General features: G+C 36.4%; 1 protein-coding gene across 1 annotated transcript in view; it reads right to left on the bottom strand.

Annotated features, from left to right (window-relative positions):
- The window catches only part of LOC306847486 (rap guanine nucleotide exchange factor 5-like), a gene marked incomplete at its 5' end in the record, with an annotated part of 72,279 nt that extends 54,429 nt beyond the window's left edge, over positions 1-17,850 (bottom strand). Inside the window, 5 exons of the mRNA XM_079381428.1 lie at positions 3,125-3,287; positions 3,880-4,001; positions 6,904-7,010; positions 9,779-9,832; positions 17,695-17,850. Coding sequence (XP_079237554.1) covers positions 3,125-3,287; positions 3,880-4,001; positions 6,904-7,010; positions 9,779-9,832; positions 17,695-17,850 — 602 coding nt within the window. The remainder of the gene's footprint in view (positions 1-3,124; positions 3,288-3,879; positions 4,002-6,903; positions 7,011-9,778; positions 9,833-17,694) is intronic.
- Positions 17,851-18,074: the final 224 nt, after the last annotated feature.

The following is an 18,074-nucleotide window of genomic DNA, read 5'->3' as shown; positions in this document are numbered from 1 at the left end:
TTGGTTTGATCTCATTTGGTTGGCCTGTGCGCGAGGATCTGGTTTCTGCTTGAATCTGCTGCGGTCTGTGATGAGAGCGGCGCAGGCGAAGGGGATCTGGATGATTGGGTCGGAGCGAGACAAACCGTGTCACTTCCAATTCGTCAGCGAGCAAAAAAACTGCTGGCGTGGACGAGCAACGTGTCCCATGTTCACCTTCCTGAAAATGACATCAACTGTCCGTTCAGATTGAATCTGGCAGTTCACATCTCTCTGCGCTAACAAAACAGCTCCCCTCTCTATCCAATCTCAAAGTATTGCCTTCTCAATCTCATCGCCTGCACCCAAAACACGCTTAAGACAGTCAAATGCTTTAATCTACACGCAGCTTAGTTCAATCCAATCGAGCTCGACTCAGTGACCCACAAATGGGTTGCTATAATCAGGTCGTGAACAACTGGAAAACATGCAAATAAAAAAAATCATATAATTCTGCTTAAAAGGGAGAAAACACTTCCCATATCTATTGTTTTTTTTTAAGTCACATGGACATTTTTAGGAGGTGTGGAGACATTAAGGAGATATTTTTAAGATTTTTAGGGGATTTGGAAATAGTAACCACTTAAATCATGTGAATAAAATAATTACTTATGTAGAAACCCTACTGTGACAGTACTATACAGAAATACACCACCGTTCAAAACTTTGGGGTTTGAGTCTCTTCTGCTCACAAAGGCTGCATTTATTTGATTAAAAACACAGTAAAATTGTGAAATATTGTGATAATGTTTTCTCTGTGAATATATAGTAAAATGCTATTTATTTCTGATGCGCTGCTGTATTTTCAGCATCATTACTGCAGTCTTCAGTGTCACATGATCTTCAGAAATCATTCTAATATACTGATTTACTGCTCAACAAACATTTCTGATTATTATCAATGCTGAACACAGTTGTGCTGACAAATATTTTTGAGGAAACCGTGATACATTTTATTTTTCAGGATTCACAGATGAACAGAAAGTTCAAAAGAACAGCATTTATTTGAAATAGAAATCTTTTGTAACATGTCTTTACTGTCACTTTTGATCGATTTAATGCGTCCTTGATGAACAAAAGCATTAATTCCTTTCAAAACAAATCTTCCCGACCCCAGACTTTTTGAATGTTAGTGAATAACTTCAAATAAATGATCAAACACATGATCAGCACAGATGATCGTGCATCTATGAGAAAGAAAAAGCAATCTAAAGCTCATATACATGATGCTAAATACACTCACACAAAACAAACACACACACACAGTTAATGTCCTTCTTCCATGAGGTTGATTTGTGGTTTAACAGGATTAACAGGGGAAAACCAAAGCAAAAGGTCACGAGAACAATTGGTTTCCTGTTGCATTCAAATCAAACAGACAGACACAAGAAAGACAACGATGGAAACTAGTGCACTGCACAGTATATACTCCACACTGCATTAAATCAGGTGGACACTGATACAATATTCTACTATATAAATATAAATCTTAATAAATAAATGTGTGCATATATACAGCTGAAGTCAAAACTTTACACACACCTCTCAGAATCTGCAAAATGTTAATTATTTTACCAAAATAAGAGGGATCATACAAAATGCATGTTATTGTTTATTTAGTACTGACCTGAATAAGATATTTCACATAAGAGAAAATAAGAGAAAATAGTTGAATTTATAAAAAATGACCCCGTTCAAAAGTTTACACCCCCTTGATTCTTAATACTGTGTTGTTACCTGAACGATCCAAAGCTGTGTTTTTTTTGTTTAGTGATATTTGTTCATGAGTCCTTCAGGTCCCACAAATTCTTTGTTTTTCCAGCATTTTTGTGTATTTGAACCTTTTCCAACAGTGACTGCATGATTTTGAGATCCTTCTTTCCACAGTGAGGACAACTGAGGGACCCATTTGCAACTATTCCAGAAAGTTCAAACGCTCACTGATGCTCCAGAAGGAAAAGCCATGCATTAAAATGCATGAACAGAATGAAGATGAGTACAAAGATGGATTTCAAAATCATACAGTCATTGTTGGAAAGGGTTCAAATACATAAAAATGCTGGAAAACCAAAGAATTTGTGGGAGCTGAAGGATTTTTCTGAAGATCAGCAGACAGTTTATCTGCAGATTCTGAAAGGTGTATGTGAAGTTTTGACTTCAACTGTACACATATATAAATATATATATATACCGCCGCTCAAAAGTTTGGGATCAGTAAGATTTTGAATGTTTTTTAAGGGAGTCTCTTCTGCTCACCAAGGCTGTATTTATTTGATCAAAATACAGAAAAAACAGTAATATTGTGAAATCTTATTGCAATTTAAAATTGCTGTTTTCTAAATATCTGTTAAAATGTAATTCCTGTGATGCGCAGCTGTATTTTCAGCATCATAACTCCAGTCTTCAGTGTCACATGATCTTCAGAAATCATTCTAATATACTGATTTATTATGAGTGTTGAAACTGTTGTGCTGCTTCATATTGTTTTTTGGAACATGTGATACTTTTTTGCATTTCTTTGATTCTTTGATGAATACAAAGTTAAAAAGAGTAGCATTTGTTCAAAATAGAAATCTTTTCTAACAATATAAGTCTTTACTATGACTTTTTATTCATTTAACACAGCCCTCCTGAATAAAAGTATTAATTTCTTTAAAAAAAAAAAAAATGTACTGACCCCAAACTTTTGTATATTGTAACACAAAAATTATTTTTTTAAATAAATCCTGTTCTTTTAACTTTGTATTAACTAGAGAATCCTAAAAAAAATAGTTTCCAACATTGATTATAAATCAGCATATAGAATGTTTTTTGAAGGATCATGTGATACTGAAGACTGGAGTAATGATGCTGAAAATACAGCTGTGCATCACAAAAATATATTATATTTTAAAGAATATTAAAATAAAAAATTGCAATATTTCACAAAACAATGAATCAATTTCTGTATTTTTGATCAAATAGATACAGCCTTGATGAGCAGAAGAGACTGCTTTAAAAAACATTACAAATCTTACTGATCCCAAACTTTTGATCGGCTGTGTGTGTGTGTGTGTGTGTGTGCGTGTGTGTGTGCATGTGTATGTGTATAGCGTACAGTACTTACGGGCTGACGACCCTGAACTGGACGTAGGGCACGAGCTGCAGCAGAAGACGGACGCCGTTCTGCCATTCCTCCTCGTTGCGAAATTCACAGCCCTGAGCGTCGCACTCCTCGAACGAGAACTGATAGTACGTGTTGGAGTCTTCAAACACCAACCGCTGGTCGACTGAGGGGACGACAGAGAGCGATTTTAAACACGGCACACGTGTGATGTTATATAGAGCTGTGGCCCTAGAGAATTGGAATTTTCCCATTGGAATTTGTGGAACGGTTTCCTAAAAACCCATTAGTAATTCCAGAGGGATCCCACAGTGAATGTGCCTCCCGGGTTGGCCAACAAATGTACCTCATGAGTGAACAGCTCAGTTATACACTATACAGTACAAGGGATACAGTATTCCATGTAGTGCGCTCCACTTCTATACTGCACTGTATTCCATATTCCATACAATGTTCCAAATATTCTATATTGCATATAGGAAATTCTAAATTCTAAAAAAGTAGCAGCAGGATATATTGCATTCCAAACATGCACACCGCGTGTTTACCTAAAACCGTTAGTTGCCAAGGTAACATTTCTCATTTTTATATCATTTAAGTATATATATATATATATATATTAGTAAAAAAAATACTAAAAGTGTATAAAATGAAACTAAAATTATAACTCAAATTAAAATGAAAACAGAAAATTTTAAATGAAATATTAAGCAAACTATAATAGTATTTCAGTGATACTAAATAAACCTGCTATTAACCTGAGTGCAGTATTCCCAGCTCCAGCAGCACCTGCCAGACACGAGACGCCATTAACCTGCACTGAACCGACACACACTGCTCCAGGAGCCACTGGACCAGCTCCACACCGACATAACTCCTCCTGCATCAACACACACACACACACACACACACACACGGGGTCATTGAGATTTCTTTAAAAAGTTAGTGCTTTATTCAACAAGGATGCATTAAATTGATCAAAAATGACAGTAAAGACATTTTCATGTTACAGAAGATTTATATTTCAAATAAATGCTGTTCTTTTGAACTTTCTATTCATCTGTGGATCCTGAAAAATAAAACTGCACAAAAATATTGGGCAGCTCAGCTGTTTTCAACATTTATAATAATCAGAAATATTTCTCGAGCAGTAAATCAGTATATTAGAATGATTTCTGAAGATCATGTGACTCTGAAGACTGGAGTAATGATGCTGAAAATACAGCGGCGCATCACAAGAATATATTACAGTTTAACAGATAGAAAGCTAGTCTAAATTGTAATAATATTTCACAATTTTACTGTTTTTACAACATTTTTAATCAAGTAAATGCAGCGACTTCTTTCAGAAATCTTACTTGCTACAAAGCATTGAATGTTAGTGTAACTTTATTAGCTGCCCGTGAACAAAACACCAAGCAGTTTTATAAAACAGATCCAATAAATTCCAAATGGTTTTCTTTTTAATGGCATGTCAGCTTCTTTATGGGGAAGTTGTGGCCTAATGGTTAGAGAGTCGGACTCGTAATCCAAAGGATGCGGGTTCGAGTCTCGGGCCGGCAGGGATTGTAGGTGGGGGGAGTGAATGTCCAGCGCTCTCTCCACCCTCAATACCACGACTGAGGTGCCCTTGAGCAAGGCACCGAACCCCCAACTGCTCCCCGGGCGCTGCAGCATAAATGCTGCCCACTGCTCCGGGTGTGTGTTCACGGTGTGTGTGTGTGTGTGTGTGTGTGTGTGTTCACTGCTGTGTGTGTGTTCACTGCTGTGTGTGTGTGTTCACAGTGTGTGTTCACTGCTGTGTGTGTGTTCACAGTGTGTGTTCACAGTGTGTGTTCACTGCTGTGTGTGTGTGTGTGTGTGTGTTCACTGCTGTGTGTGTGTGTGTGTGTGTTCACTGCTGTGTGTGTGTTCACGTTGGATGGGTTAAATGCAGAGCACGAATTCCGAGTATGGGTCGCCATATGTCATTTCACACTTTATCTGTTTTCATGGTGAATACCATAAATGAGTTATCAAAATTTAAAATCGACACTAAATAACATATTTAAGATGCATTTTCCTCAAACTACACTTGGATTAACTTAATTAAAAACCTTTTCAAGGGTATCAACAGAATAAATCCGCTTTCTCAGAGGAGTAGAAATATTATAATCCACTAAAATATAGTTCATTGTCATGCATAAACGGCCTGCAGTTTTGCTTAAGGCAGAAAAATATTGTTCATTGTAATTTAATAGATGTAATAATTTAATATGTGTTTTCAAGTACATAATGCTGCTGCAACTGTTTTTCATTTTGCTATAAAATCAACATAAAACTGTTTGCAACCCATTTTGCCTCTGTAATGTGATGTACAGTATTTCAAAATGAAAGGCAGGAATTGATTAAATCATGAAAAATGGTCTCTATATTTCAACAAAAAGAAGAATATACTAAACGCTCTTAATTTAGAATAACACGCACTAATGAAGAACTCACAATAAGACCAGGAATACGATTAAAAAGCTATAAAAGTGTTCAAATCATTGCAACACTGTCATTGCATCTGCTTTAATATGATCTGCCGTGTGACATTATCATGCTGTCACTGATTTGCATTTTAATGTCATTAAGCTGCATCTGTGCATTCGTTAAAGCATGGAAAGCTCTCCGATTCTGCTGTCACATGTTCACACTCCACCTTCTGACAGGATATTTTTATCCAATCAGAGTGAAGTTTGGACAGTGGCCATCCATCACAGCGATAACAGACAGCTGATGAGTCAGCCACACACACACACACACGCTTTTAACCTCTCTTACATTGATCCTGTGATAGTAACATCACAAGAGTTATATCACAAAACCGCAGTACAACAAAAATCAGACACCAGATATAATTTTTGATATTTTTTTACTAGTGGGTGCAGGACACTATAGTTCATTTATGTAAGTGAGGAGAGCAAAATAAAGACCAGAAATTCTTCATACAGTGGACTAGCAGTAAAAACATTATTCAGACTCTTTGACCTGATCATGTTTTGCTGAAGTGTTTTTCTTTATTTGCCAATGTGACCTTTTTTCCACCACAGACTGAACAAAATGAAGCATTGATTGGTGATTAGTTGAGCTAAATTGGTATTATCTAACTGTGTTGTTAAATTTAACAGCTGACAGCTATTCAACCAAGTTCATTACATACCTTTCTATTAAACTTATCTTATCAAGATTAATTTGTTCTGACAGTTTAACTCAAGAGTCTCATATTTTATTACCATTTTCTAAACTATATCGAATAACTGTGATAATGTGAGAAATGTTGAAGGTGTTTGAATAAAATTTGGTTGGACTGAATTTGATTTAAAATATAAAACAGTAAAATTGTGAAATATTTTTACTATTTAAAATAGCTGTTTTCTATGTGAATATGAGTTAAAATGCAATTTATTTCTGTGATCAAAGCTGTATTTTCAGCATCATAACTCCAGTCTTCAGTGTCACATGATCCTTCAGAAATACTGCTCAAGAAACATTTCTGATTATTATCAATTATCAACAGTTGTGCTACACAATATTTTTTTGGAAACTGCGATACATTTGATTTTTTCAGGATTCACAGATGAATAGAAAGTTCAAAAGAACAGCATTTATGTGAAATAGAAATCTTTTGTCACATTGTAAATGTCTTTAATGTCACTTTTGATCAATTGAATGCATCCTTGATGAATAAAAGTATTCATTTCTTTAAAGTTGTAGCTTGAATAAAGTGGCTAGCAAATGCACAAATGTAAACCTCTGACCTGATGATCCTGGCGAGGTGGATCTTGTCTTTTGCTGGATACGGTCCATGAGACAGAAAGGCGTTTCTCAGAGCACGTCCAGCGCAGGGAAAACTCTGAGAACATGTCTGCGAGACACAAAGATCATCTCAGGATCCAATTAAACACTGTCACTGTGCAATACGAATGCTTGACGCCGTATAATAGTTGTAAATATAAAGAGATCCATGAATAAAATCTCAACTGTTTCTCCTAGAGAGCAATGAAGAGGCAAATGGAGGCTTTTGCTTTTCAGATGTTTGAGAAGACCCCAATAATCTCACATTAGTCTCCTCTAGAGATGCAGAAGAGATCTCATTATAATGTCTCAGACTGGGCTTAAGCTCAAAAAACAAAAACAAAAAATCTCAATTAACAGAGTTTGTGTCTGTTTTTCTTTGTCCCAAGAAATCAAAGGAGAACAAATTAATCATAATTGAAAACTTCAGCCTGTTGAGCAATGATAGAACTTTTAGGAATATATCTTTCCTCGGGCATATTCATGTTAGTGTGAATGTGAAACCTGGAAAAACAGCTTCATGAACATAAATAATGTCTTTGTTTAGGGTTAAGCGATAGAAAATATGACTAGATCAGTACACAAACAAAGTCAACAGAAAGTCGTGACAGAAAAACAAACATGCTGGTGTGTGAACTTGATTATTAAATATACAGAAGAACAACAGACACATTTGACCGTGTGTTTGTGTGTGTTTGTGTGTTTGCATATGTATTCACTGGTATTACAGCGTTTCCTCCTTCAGCTCTCCTCCATCTCTCGTTTTAATCAATGCTCACTGGTCTCTGATCCACTCCAAAGCCCCTCCAGCATTATTGATCAGCTTTAATAAGAGCGTTAGAATCCATAGCGACACCTTCAGCAGCGGACGCCCATGTGAGGTCAGAGGTCACGACCCCAGGCCGCAACACTCCGACCTACAATATAGTCTAAACTCTAAATTCTGACTGGATCAACTGTTTTAACAAATTCAGCTATTTATTGATTTTAGTCAATTTCGTTAAAGCAATAAGGTTGTGCATTAGATACATTTTTTCTCAGTAACTCAGTAACAGAGACCTGTCTTTCTCCTTACCGTGGTAAAATCACTATAAATCCAGGAGTGATAAATCATATTTTCTGTTCTAACTCAAACAGTATTGTGTCTGTTGCTGAGATTCTATTTATATGACATCACACAGGAAAGCCCCGCCCACAGTGGAATCTCATTGGTCAAAACTCTACATTACACATCAAACATTCTGACTGGATTTATTGCGCTCAGATTAAATCGCGGCTGTGATCACGGCGTAATGCTCGTTCTCTCGTGGCTTATTGCTGTAATAAATTCTGGGGTCATTGAAAGAATAAAACAGATAAAGATCATAATCTTTAGTCTGCAATAATTATCTATATTCAACATTATGTGCTGATCTATGAAACAGAAGAGCCTTCAGAGGGGCTTCTGGGGTTCCTGACATTGTGTTTGATTTTGTATCTAATGTATGTTCTTTTGCACACTAGAGCAACACACGGGCGATTAGCTGTTAGCGTGAGCGTTTAGCAGAGCTCACGCGTGGATTAAAGAGCTTCAGAGATTCGAATGAGACGAGAGAAGATACTCGACAGATCCACTGATTACCACCACCAGCCTCACGAGTGTAAGAGAGACGCTTTCAAGGGAATATATTGATCAGATGTTCCTCATGGAGTTCTCAATTGTGTCTTTTACTGCAGTGATGTTATTTTCAACTAAAACTGCTAAAAATCGTTTTCATTAATTGAAATTTAAGATGAAATAAAATATAAATATTGGATGAAAAACTTCAACACAAAAGAGAGATTGAAAATCAGAAAGGTTTCCTTGGCAAATAACGAAAATAAAATAAGCTGGCATACTAAAATGACTAAAACTAAAATTGAAATAACAATAAATAATAAATAAAAAAATAAACATCAAAAAATTGATAAATTGAATAAAAATAGAAATAATGCTAAGTAGAAAATAGAAAAACTAATAAAAATTCCACTAGCATGTAACAAAATTTCTTAAACAAAATGAAATTAAAATGAAAACTGAAAATGTAGAAATAGCTACCTAGCCAGATATATCTAAAATTACTCAAATAAAACTGAATTTTAAAATAAATTAAATGCTAATTAGAAAAAAATAAAAAAAATAAAAATAATAAATATATAATATATATATATATATACACAAAACTAAACTGAAATTAAAAGAAAACTGAAAATCTAAAAATAAAAGCTAATGCAAAATATTAATAAATATAATAAAAAATAATATAAAAATACCACAGATTAGATTTAATTAGTTTGAATAATAAAGATTATTTTTTTTTTTAAATACTAAAACCTAAACTGAAATTAAATTGAAAACTAAAAATATAAAAATAAATTAAAAATATGAATAAATGCTATAATAGCATTTAAAATATAAAAAGTATAACAGATTTACTGTGAGTAATCAAAAATAACAAAGAAAATTTTGAAGCAAACTATATTTTCTGAAGAAAATCAGATGTGAAAATGTGCACGACCCTTTTAAATGACACTCACAGAAGACAACTGTTGACATGGTCTTGGAGGAATTTGAAGAGGAATATTTGAGTTTATACCAAGATCTCTGACTTTTGATGACAAACTTTGGTCCCTTTTCAGTCTGAGCACAGTTTGAAACCTATCATCATAAACTCTGGAGGAGAAGTGTGAAATGTTAGCAAAAGTCTCCACTCGTTGTCTTAGGAGAAACACTTGAGATGAGTTATTCGTCAGTGATAATCAGGGTGGGCCAAACTGTAGCAGCTCCTCACGTATCAGCGTTAGATTGCACTTTCTTACCTTGGGTTTGGGTGTGACGCCCGCGCTGGGTCCTGGGATGGTGTCAGGTGACTGCTGCAATCACAAAGAGACAAACCAGAGGCCACAAGTCAAAAACACAAGCACACATGAACATCACAACCTTCAGATACAGCTGAAACGGTCTGAAATGTTCTGCAGGGGCCCTTAAGGGCCGGTTATAATGCGCCGATGTGACCTTCACATGAAAAGCACAACAGAAATTCGATTTTACGAGCTAATCCCATCTCGACAGTGACATTCTGCCATGTTTCTGGATGTCATGATGTGTCATACTACTGGATGTACCCGGATAAGAAAAACTTCCTTCATGTTTGGTTTTGATATTTCACATTGATACAGCTTGCAAATCATGCGGCAAACACTGACTGTGCTTTGAAAAGTGAATGGGGTCAAACTTGTGTTGTGTATTTTGATATACTATGGTACTAAATGACTTCCATACCTATATATGAAGATTATGCCACAGCACAACGGTTCATATGCACTAATTTAATTAATAAAACACAAAAGAACATAACTAAATTACTAAAACTAAGGCTATAAAAATAAACAACAGAAATATAAAAAATAATAAAAATAACAAAAACATAACACAATTACTAAAACTAAAATTTCATGTATAAAAACAAACAACAGAAATATTTTTGTAAAAAAAACGAATAAAATGACAAAAGCACGCAAGACAATTACTAAAACTAAAATTAAATATAAAAATAAAGAATAGAAATATATCAAAAACTAATAAAAATGACAAAAGCAATTACAAAACTAAAATTAAATGTATATACAGTAGATATACAGTATAAAAATAAAGAATAGAAATATATAAAAAAATAAAAGTAATAAAAATTTCAAAAGCACACATCACAATTACTAAAACTAAAATTAAAAATATAAAAATAAACAATATAATTTTTTTCCAAAAATTATGAAAATGACAAAAGCACATAACATAATTACTAAAACTAAAAATAAAAAAAATGAAAAAATAGAAATATAAAAAAATGACAGATAACACAATTACTAAAACTAAAAAATGTATTTTAAATAAATAAATAATACTTAATTAAATTATTCTAAAATAACACTGACCTAGGCAAATACCATGGTACTTTTGTTCATGGATGCTTAACCTCACGGCTAACAAAACTGTGCAGGCAGAGTCTGTGACATGAGGGACTTAATGACATTTCACTTCTACTTAATAATTCTCTGACATCAGTTCATATTAAACAGGCGCAGTCGTGCGATCACGTCAGACCCTCGATCGGCTCTGAGCTCTTTTAACTGACTCTCTGTAAGAAAGAAGGCTTGTTAGGTTTGATTTGGACAAACTCTCAGTGTCTGGCCTTCATTTCCAGAGCTGGATCAGTGGACAGAACAGGAACAAAGACGCTGATGCTCATTATAATGATCAGAACTTTGATCAGATGGAGATTTATCTGTGTGGAGTGACCCACATTCACTCCTCTATATGCGTCTTATTCTCCTCACATCCAATCTTGTGTCTCCATTGTCCTATATTTCAGATTGCATGGTCCTTATTCTTTACTACATTTGTGTATTTTATTATTTAAGTTACTTGCATCATATTTGTTCATTGTGCAATCTGTGTCACTCAATTCTGCACTTTTTGCTAATTGGTTCAATCTCACATATGTAGAGCAAAAAGATAAACATTAAAATTAAAAATTAAATAAAATAAACAAAGGTTTTACAGCGTGATAACATAAGAGAACATTTAAAGTTCCAAAAAGAACGGCCAATATATGTGGCTGCCAAGGTGCTCTATGTGGTTGCTACGGTGTTGCTAGAGTGTTCTAGGAGATTGCTAGGCCAATATATGCAGTTACTAAGGTGTTCTATGTGAATAGTAGACACTTGCTAGAGCATTAGGGCACAGAGTGGTCGAGGTGGTTGCTAGGGTGTTGCCAGACCATTATATGTGGTTGCTAACTATGATCTTTATGTGAAAATTACACAATTGCTAGGTGGTTGCTAAGGTGTTGCTAGGCCATTAAAAGTGGTTGCTAAAATGTTATACAGTATGTGATTAAATATTCTACAATATGTGATTGTTAGGGCATTGCTGTTGCTAAGGCGTTGCTAGAGTGTTCTGGTTGGTTGTTAGGGCTAAGTGGTTGCTAAGGTGCAACAGGTGATTTCTTTCTGGTCCAAATTAAAAGAGCCCAAAACACAGTTTCTCAATAGTGTGGCTTGTGTCTAGAGTTTATTAGCAATATGCGATAAACTTAAGATTAATTAGTCAAATCAATTTAGATCAATCAAGACCAATTTAAAGCTATTGAATAAGGACAATCCAACGAGTCTCCTGAATAAATAAATCTCAAAAAGCATTAAAATCATATCGCAATGCAACCTTTAATGTAAAGCTTATTACAGTAGGTTAGTGCACAAAATATCTACGTAAGTCTGCTGGATTCTTCAGCACATTTAACAATCCACCAGTCAAAACCCACACAACTTTGTGTTTAATAAAGTGACGGCACAGCTCTTCTCAAGAAACATGATTCTTTACTTACTTTATTTTACTTTTAGTCATTTAGCAGACGCTTTTATCCAAAGCGACTTACAAATAAGAAAAAGTAACTAAAACTAAAAGTCTTTACACTCTGTAAATACTCTATACACACACATTTAAGACGATACAGAAATTAAACGTTTAGAAAATAATCACGTTTGGAACACAAACACTGAACGACGATGCATGCGCTTAACTTCAATACGTAGTGTTTGAGGTCTGTTCAATTCAGCAGTTTCTATATCTAAACAAATCGCAAATTAATATTTCCAAACGGGTTTCACAAACACTCAAATCAGGGAGATAAAAATGGCTTACAACCAACATTACCATTCTGTTATGTTTATCATCAAAAACCTCTGAACAGTAGAGATTAATTCATTCGGCATGAATACTGTTTGAAATTCCTGTGATGATGGTATCTGTGGTTTTCTGCGGCTGCTTTCCGTGGGCAGACACGCAGGTATCCGCAGACAGACCGCTATCAGCAAGTGCTTGTCTCTCTGTAGACGAATCTCTCCAGGGGCCGTGCGTGCGCTCATTGGCTTTGTTTTGACTGGGCTCTGAAGACGGCGTGTGTATCAGATTTACTGTATTGATTTGCTGGAGATCTGGGAGCTGAACTCTGTTTGGGTCGGATGGGAACTGGAGCAGACAGGCCACAGATAAGCAAATGCATGAGGTGGAAAAGGCTTTTTAGATAAAAAAAGCATTCTTGTCCTTCATGCATAGATAAAATCTTTCGATGAAATCCCCTCTCTCATCATTCCTGGCTCATAAATCACAAAAAGATCCCATTTTCTCAATGTCATTTGAAAAACAAAATAAAATAAAAAATTATATAAATAAGCTTGCCTTGCCAGCATCCCATCCCGTACCAAAAAAAAAAAAAAAAAAAAAAAAAACATGCAACGAACTAACAACCACCCATTAGATATCAAAGTAAAGCACAAATTACCACTACACATGAAGTGATATAATAATAAACTTGCTTGCCAGTAATTTTATATCACGATAACGATACAGTATGAAATGAGCTATATAAATAAACTTGCTTTGCCAGCAACCCCCCCCCCAAAAGAAACACCCAAGCAATCAGCTAGCAACACCCTAGTAACAACCCAGAACACCCCAGTAACCACCTAACAACCACTCATAAGTAACACACATCTACGTAAAGCACTCTGAATATAACTCTGGATTAAATGTGCTATATAAATAAATGCCTTCTCAGCATCCCACCCCAAAAACTCCCACGCAACTACCTAGCAACACCCCAGTAACCAGTCAGCAACAACCCAGTAACTATCCAGAACACTCAACAATAAAAATAATAATAACAATAAAAAAAACACAGGGAAATTCCCTTGCATTCCCCGAGCGCCCTAGCAACCACCAAGCAACATTCTAGCAACCACCAAGAACACCCCAGCAAACCACCTATAACACATCTACGTACTGTAAAGCACTTTGAATAACAACTGAAATGAGCTACATAAATAAACTTGCCATGCCAGCAACCCCCCCCCCCCCAAAAAAAACACCCATGCAACCACCTAGCAACCACCCAGAACACCCCAGCAACCAGCTAGCAACCACGCATAACATGTCTACATGAAGTACTTTGAATTAGACCCGTGTATGAAATGTAGTATAAGGCCTATATAGGCCTAAATAAAACTTGCCTTGCCAGCATCCCACCAAAAACACCCATGCGACCACCTAGAGCAACATCCTAGCAACCACCCATAACACCCCAAACCAGCCAGCAACAACCTAGTAACTATCCAGAACACTCAAAAAAATAAAAATTTAAAAAAATAATAATGAAGAAATTTAGTTTACTTCTGTCTGGCAGCTGCAAAAAAAACCTTGCAAACACTTTTATTCACCCGCACTCAGAACCAACATTTAAATCTCCTTCCAGCAAACAGAGCGAGAGAGAAATAGAGAGAGAGAAAGCGAGAGAGAGAGAGAGACGCATGAAGGAGGGAGTGTACAGAAGAAATGGTACAGAAGATGAGTAAGATGAAGAGATGGAAAGAGAACAGTTAGGAAAAGATGCACAGAAAGCATCCTGGTTCACTATGTAGTGCACAGTGTTCCAGAGTGCAGTCAGTCTGTGTGTCATTAGGTGTCAGAAATGGATTACTCTCAGATTAGAGCGCTCACACACACACACACACACTTCTCTCTTGCATGGCCTGTGGATAAATCTATCGCTCTGGATGAGTGCACTGCAAGATGGAGACATCAAACAAGCCTTGTCAATCTCATTAAGATTTCATTACATCCACAGGCGCTCACACACACACACACTCGAACACACACACATCCACTTAGCAGCATGAGGACTGTGTCATTAAGTGCAGCTTCTCCATCAGAGAATTGCAGTGAATTCCATGAGACGTCACACCAGCACACTCTTCCTTTGAAACGTTCTTCCAGAGACGAGCGTCTGTCGCCCCATCTGAGAATAATCCCAGCGCTCTCAGAGGAAAAATGTTTTGCTCAGAGGTAGCTCTTTCATAGCACACTAGACTTCTCATTTAGGAATCAGCGTTGTCTTAGATGTTTATCTTAAGCAATGAGACCTAGTTGACAGTGTAAGAGTAAAATTAATGTCAAAAATGACTAAAGTTCATCTGATCTTGGAAAAATTTGATTGAAAATCTTCATATTTGTTGAGATCTTTTGAGGGGGAAACATCTGAGAAACTCAATTTTCTTTCTTGCAATTTTTCTTAAACAGCACAAAAGTTTCCTTTAAGCTCACGGTTCTCATTGCATGGACATGCTCTTAAAAATAAGGGTTCTTCAATGGTTCTTTACAGGAACTTTGGTTTGCGTTCTTATCTAGAACAAAAAAAATTCTCTTACAGCATTATATGACATTAAATTACTCTCATAAAGCATCAAAGGAACCTAAAAAGATTCTCAAACACTGTAAACCTTAATAATTTGAGTGTACTTAAAAGAATAGTTCACCCAAAAATGAAAGCTGCAGATGAGTTTGTTTCCTCATCAGATTTGGGGAAATGTAGCATTGCATCACTTGCTCAGCAATGGATGCTCTGCAGTGAATGGGTGCCGTCAGAATGACAGTCCAAACAGCTGATAAAAACATCACAATAATCCACACCACTCCAGTCCATCAGTTAATGTCTTGAAAAGTGAAAAGCTGTGTGTTTGTAAGAAACAAATCCACCATTAAGATTTCTTTAACTTCAAAGCATCACTTGAGTCCATAAACCATAATTACGCTTCTTCCAATGAAAAAGTGGAAATGTCAGAAATGTGCTGAAATCTGCACACATCAAACACTGTTTACAAGCCAAACAGCTCTAAACATATATGTGGGTGGATTTTGATGTGAGAGGCAAAAGGAGATTGACTTTTTCACTGGAGGAAGCATTATTATGGATTCCTATTTAAGCCAGAAGCAATGGTTTGAAGTTCAAGACATCTTAATGGTGGATTTGTTTCCTACAAACATGCAGCTTTTCACTTCTCAAGATGTGAATTGATGTACTGGAGTGTCATGGATTACTTGTGGATTATTGTGATGTTTTTATCAACAGTTTGGAATCTCGATCTGACGGCACCCATTCACTGCAGAGCATCCATTGGTGAGCAAGTGATGCAATGCTACATTACTCCAAATCTGATCTACATCTTGGATGACCCGAGGGTGAGTAAATTCTAATGTTCATTTTTGGGTGAATTATTTTGGAGTTAAGAACTGATAACTTGATTGGTTTATCATTGACAACGATAGTTGGATTTTCAATGTATAAGATTACAGAAAAAGGTTCTCTTTTGGGATTATTGGGACTCTAAAAGGTTCTCCTATAGCATCAGCTGTTAAAGCCTTCAAGAAAGCTTTATTTTCTGCTTGCGCTTGTATTTTACAGCAGCAGAACCTGATAAACAGACGCTCTAGTAGTTGCTGTCATTGCAACACACAAGGAAACAAATGTCACGAGTGTAATATTTGTTTCTCATTTAGTACTAATGAGACTTTCATTTTTTAATTCTCTAATCACCCCGGGGCGGATGAATTGAGTCAAATGAGCCTGAACCAAACATTCTGTTCGAAGCCGTAAGAACCCTCACGGTAAAAGACATCTCAAGCAACACATCAGAGACAAAGAGATGAAACCCTGAAGAACTAAGTGATGTTTATGCCCAAAAGTCTATAAACAACAGAAGTTACTGAATAAAACTCAAGAGTTACAAAAGTCTTCACTGATCACTGTGGATTTCCTCTCATCCTCAAGATTAATCAAGCTTTATACAACTGAGAGGTATTCACCAAACCAGCAAAACAATTCCCGTCTTCAAGCCTCTGGAGCGCTGAATAGCCCCTCTGTCACGCCACAAGTGTATAAACAGAATATATATCAGCTCTTTCCATACAGTCCACAAAAAACCTACTGTGACGGTACCACGGTTCAATTATGCTCTCAGACACCTAATGATCACTGCTTTTGAATAGCATATATTTACATGGTCACTTGAAAATATAAAGGTTCCAATTAGAACTTTTGCACTCATGATGTCATATTGAGCATTTTTTAAATAACAACCACATTATGCAATATTCTATACAGCTACAGAACAATATTCATATAACAAACAGCCTATTTTACAGCTCAGTTTCAACTGCACAAATGTATGCTACTTCAAGAAAGTCTCCAAATACCACAATTTAAGGTGTTCACAAAAAGTAAGACACAGTATATGTCCGAAAACCAGAGTGCATTAGGTAAACACCCTCATTGACTTACTCAGGCTTTAAAAATATCATCCGGCCATTACAAAATGTACTGTGTTTTTGTGGTAAAAAATTGTTGTAAATCGGTAGGAGACACCAACGTGAAAAGAAATTAAACAAAAATGACAGGAATATTCCCAAAGCATCCCATATTAATTCATCTTTAAACAGCAGCTACAAAACTGATGTATTGGTACTTTGGATGAAACTATGGTTGCCATGGTAACTTGTATAAGGGCGCAATATTGCAAAGAATATTAATTAAATTCAGCAAATATGAACCACGGAATATTTTCTATTTTCATGCTGGGAAGTTACAGCAGGTGTGTGTGTGTGTGAGTGTGTGTGTATGTGGATCTCTGTTGCCTTAGAGACCACGACTTAAAAAAAGCATTACAGCCTCTCCTTCATAATCAATGACATTTGGAATAGCGCATCAATGCATTGACACCACGCATCAATCGTAACGTCGGGTTGTTCGAGCGCATCCACTGTAATATCAGTGATGGTGGATAGGGGTGGTGCACTGATCACGAAACACACACATTCTTTCATCACGCATATTTTGGTAACTCACGCTCTTTTTGCGCAGGTTCAGTCCGTGCTTTAATAATCCGGGCAGATCTCGGATCTTCTGCTTGATTTGGACCTGATCCCTGGCGGTTCTGTTCCATCTCCAGCTCGACAGGAGTCCGTCCTCCGCGGTGCAGGGGATGCTGTCGGATTCCTCCATCATCATCATCCTCCTCCTCCACCTGCTCTTCACGCACACGGACAGCGGAGCGACATTCCGCCGCCTCTCGATGGATCTCCAGCCGCCGCAATGAGAGACGAGACCTGCCGTACACTGCTGCTCCACCCAGCGATCACACACACACACACACACACACACACTCGCATAGAAACACATTCAGCGCTCACACACACCCCCGCTGGCTAAATGTGACCCTGGACCAC

The sequence above is a fragment of the Barbus barbus genome, assembly GCF_936440315.1.
Source record: "Barbus barbus genome assembly, chromosome: 27".
Taxonomy (NCBI): Eukaryota; Metazoa; Chordata; class Actinopteri; order Cypriniformes; family Cyprinidae; genus Barbus; species Barbus barbus.
Note: the sequence above shows the minus strand (reverse complement) of the source record. Positions and strands in the feature narration are given on the sequence as shown.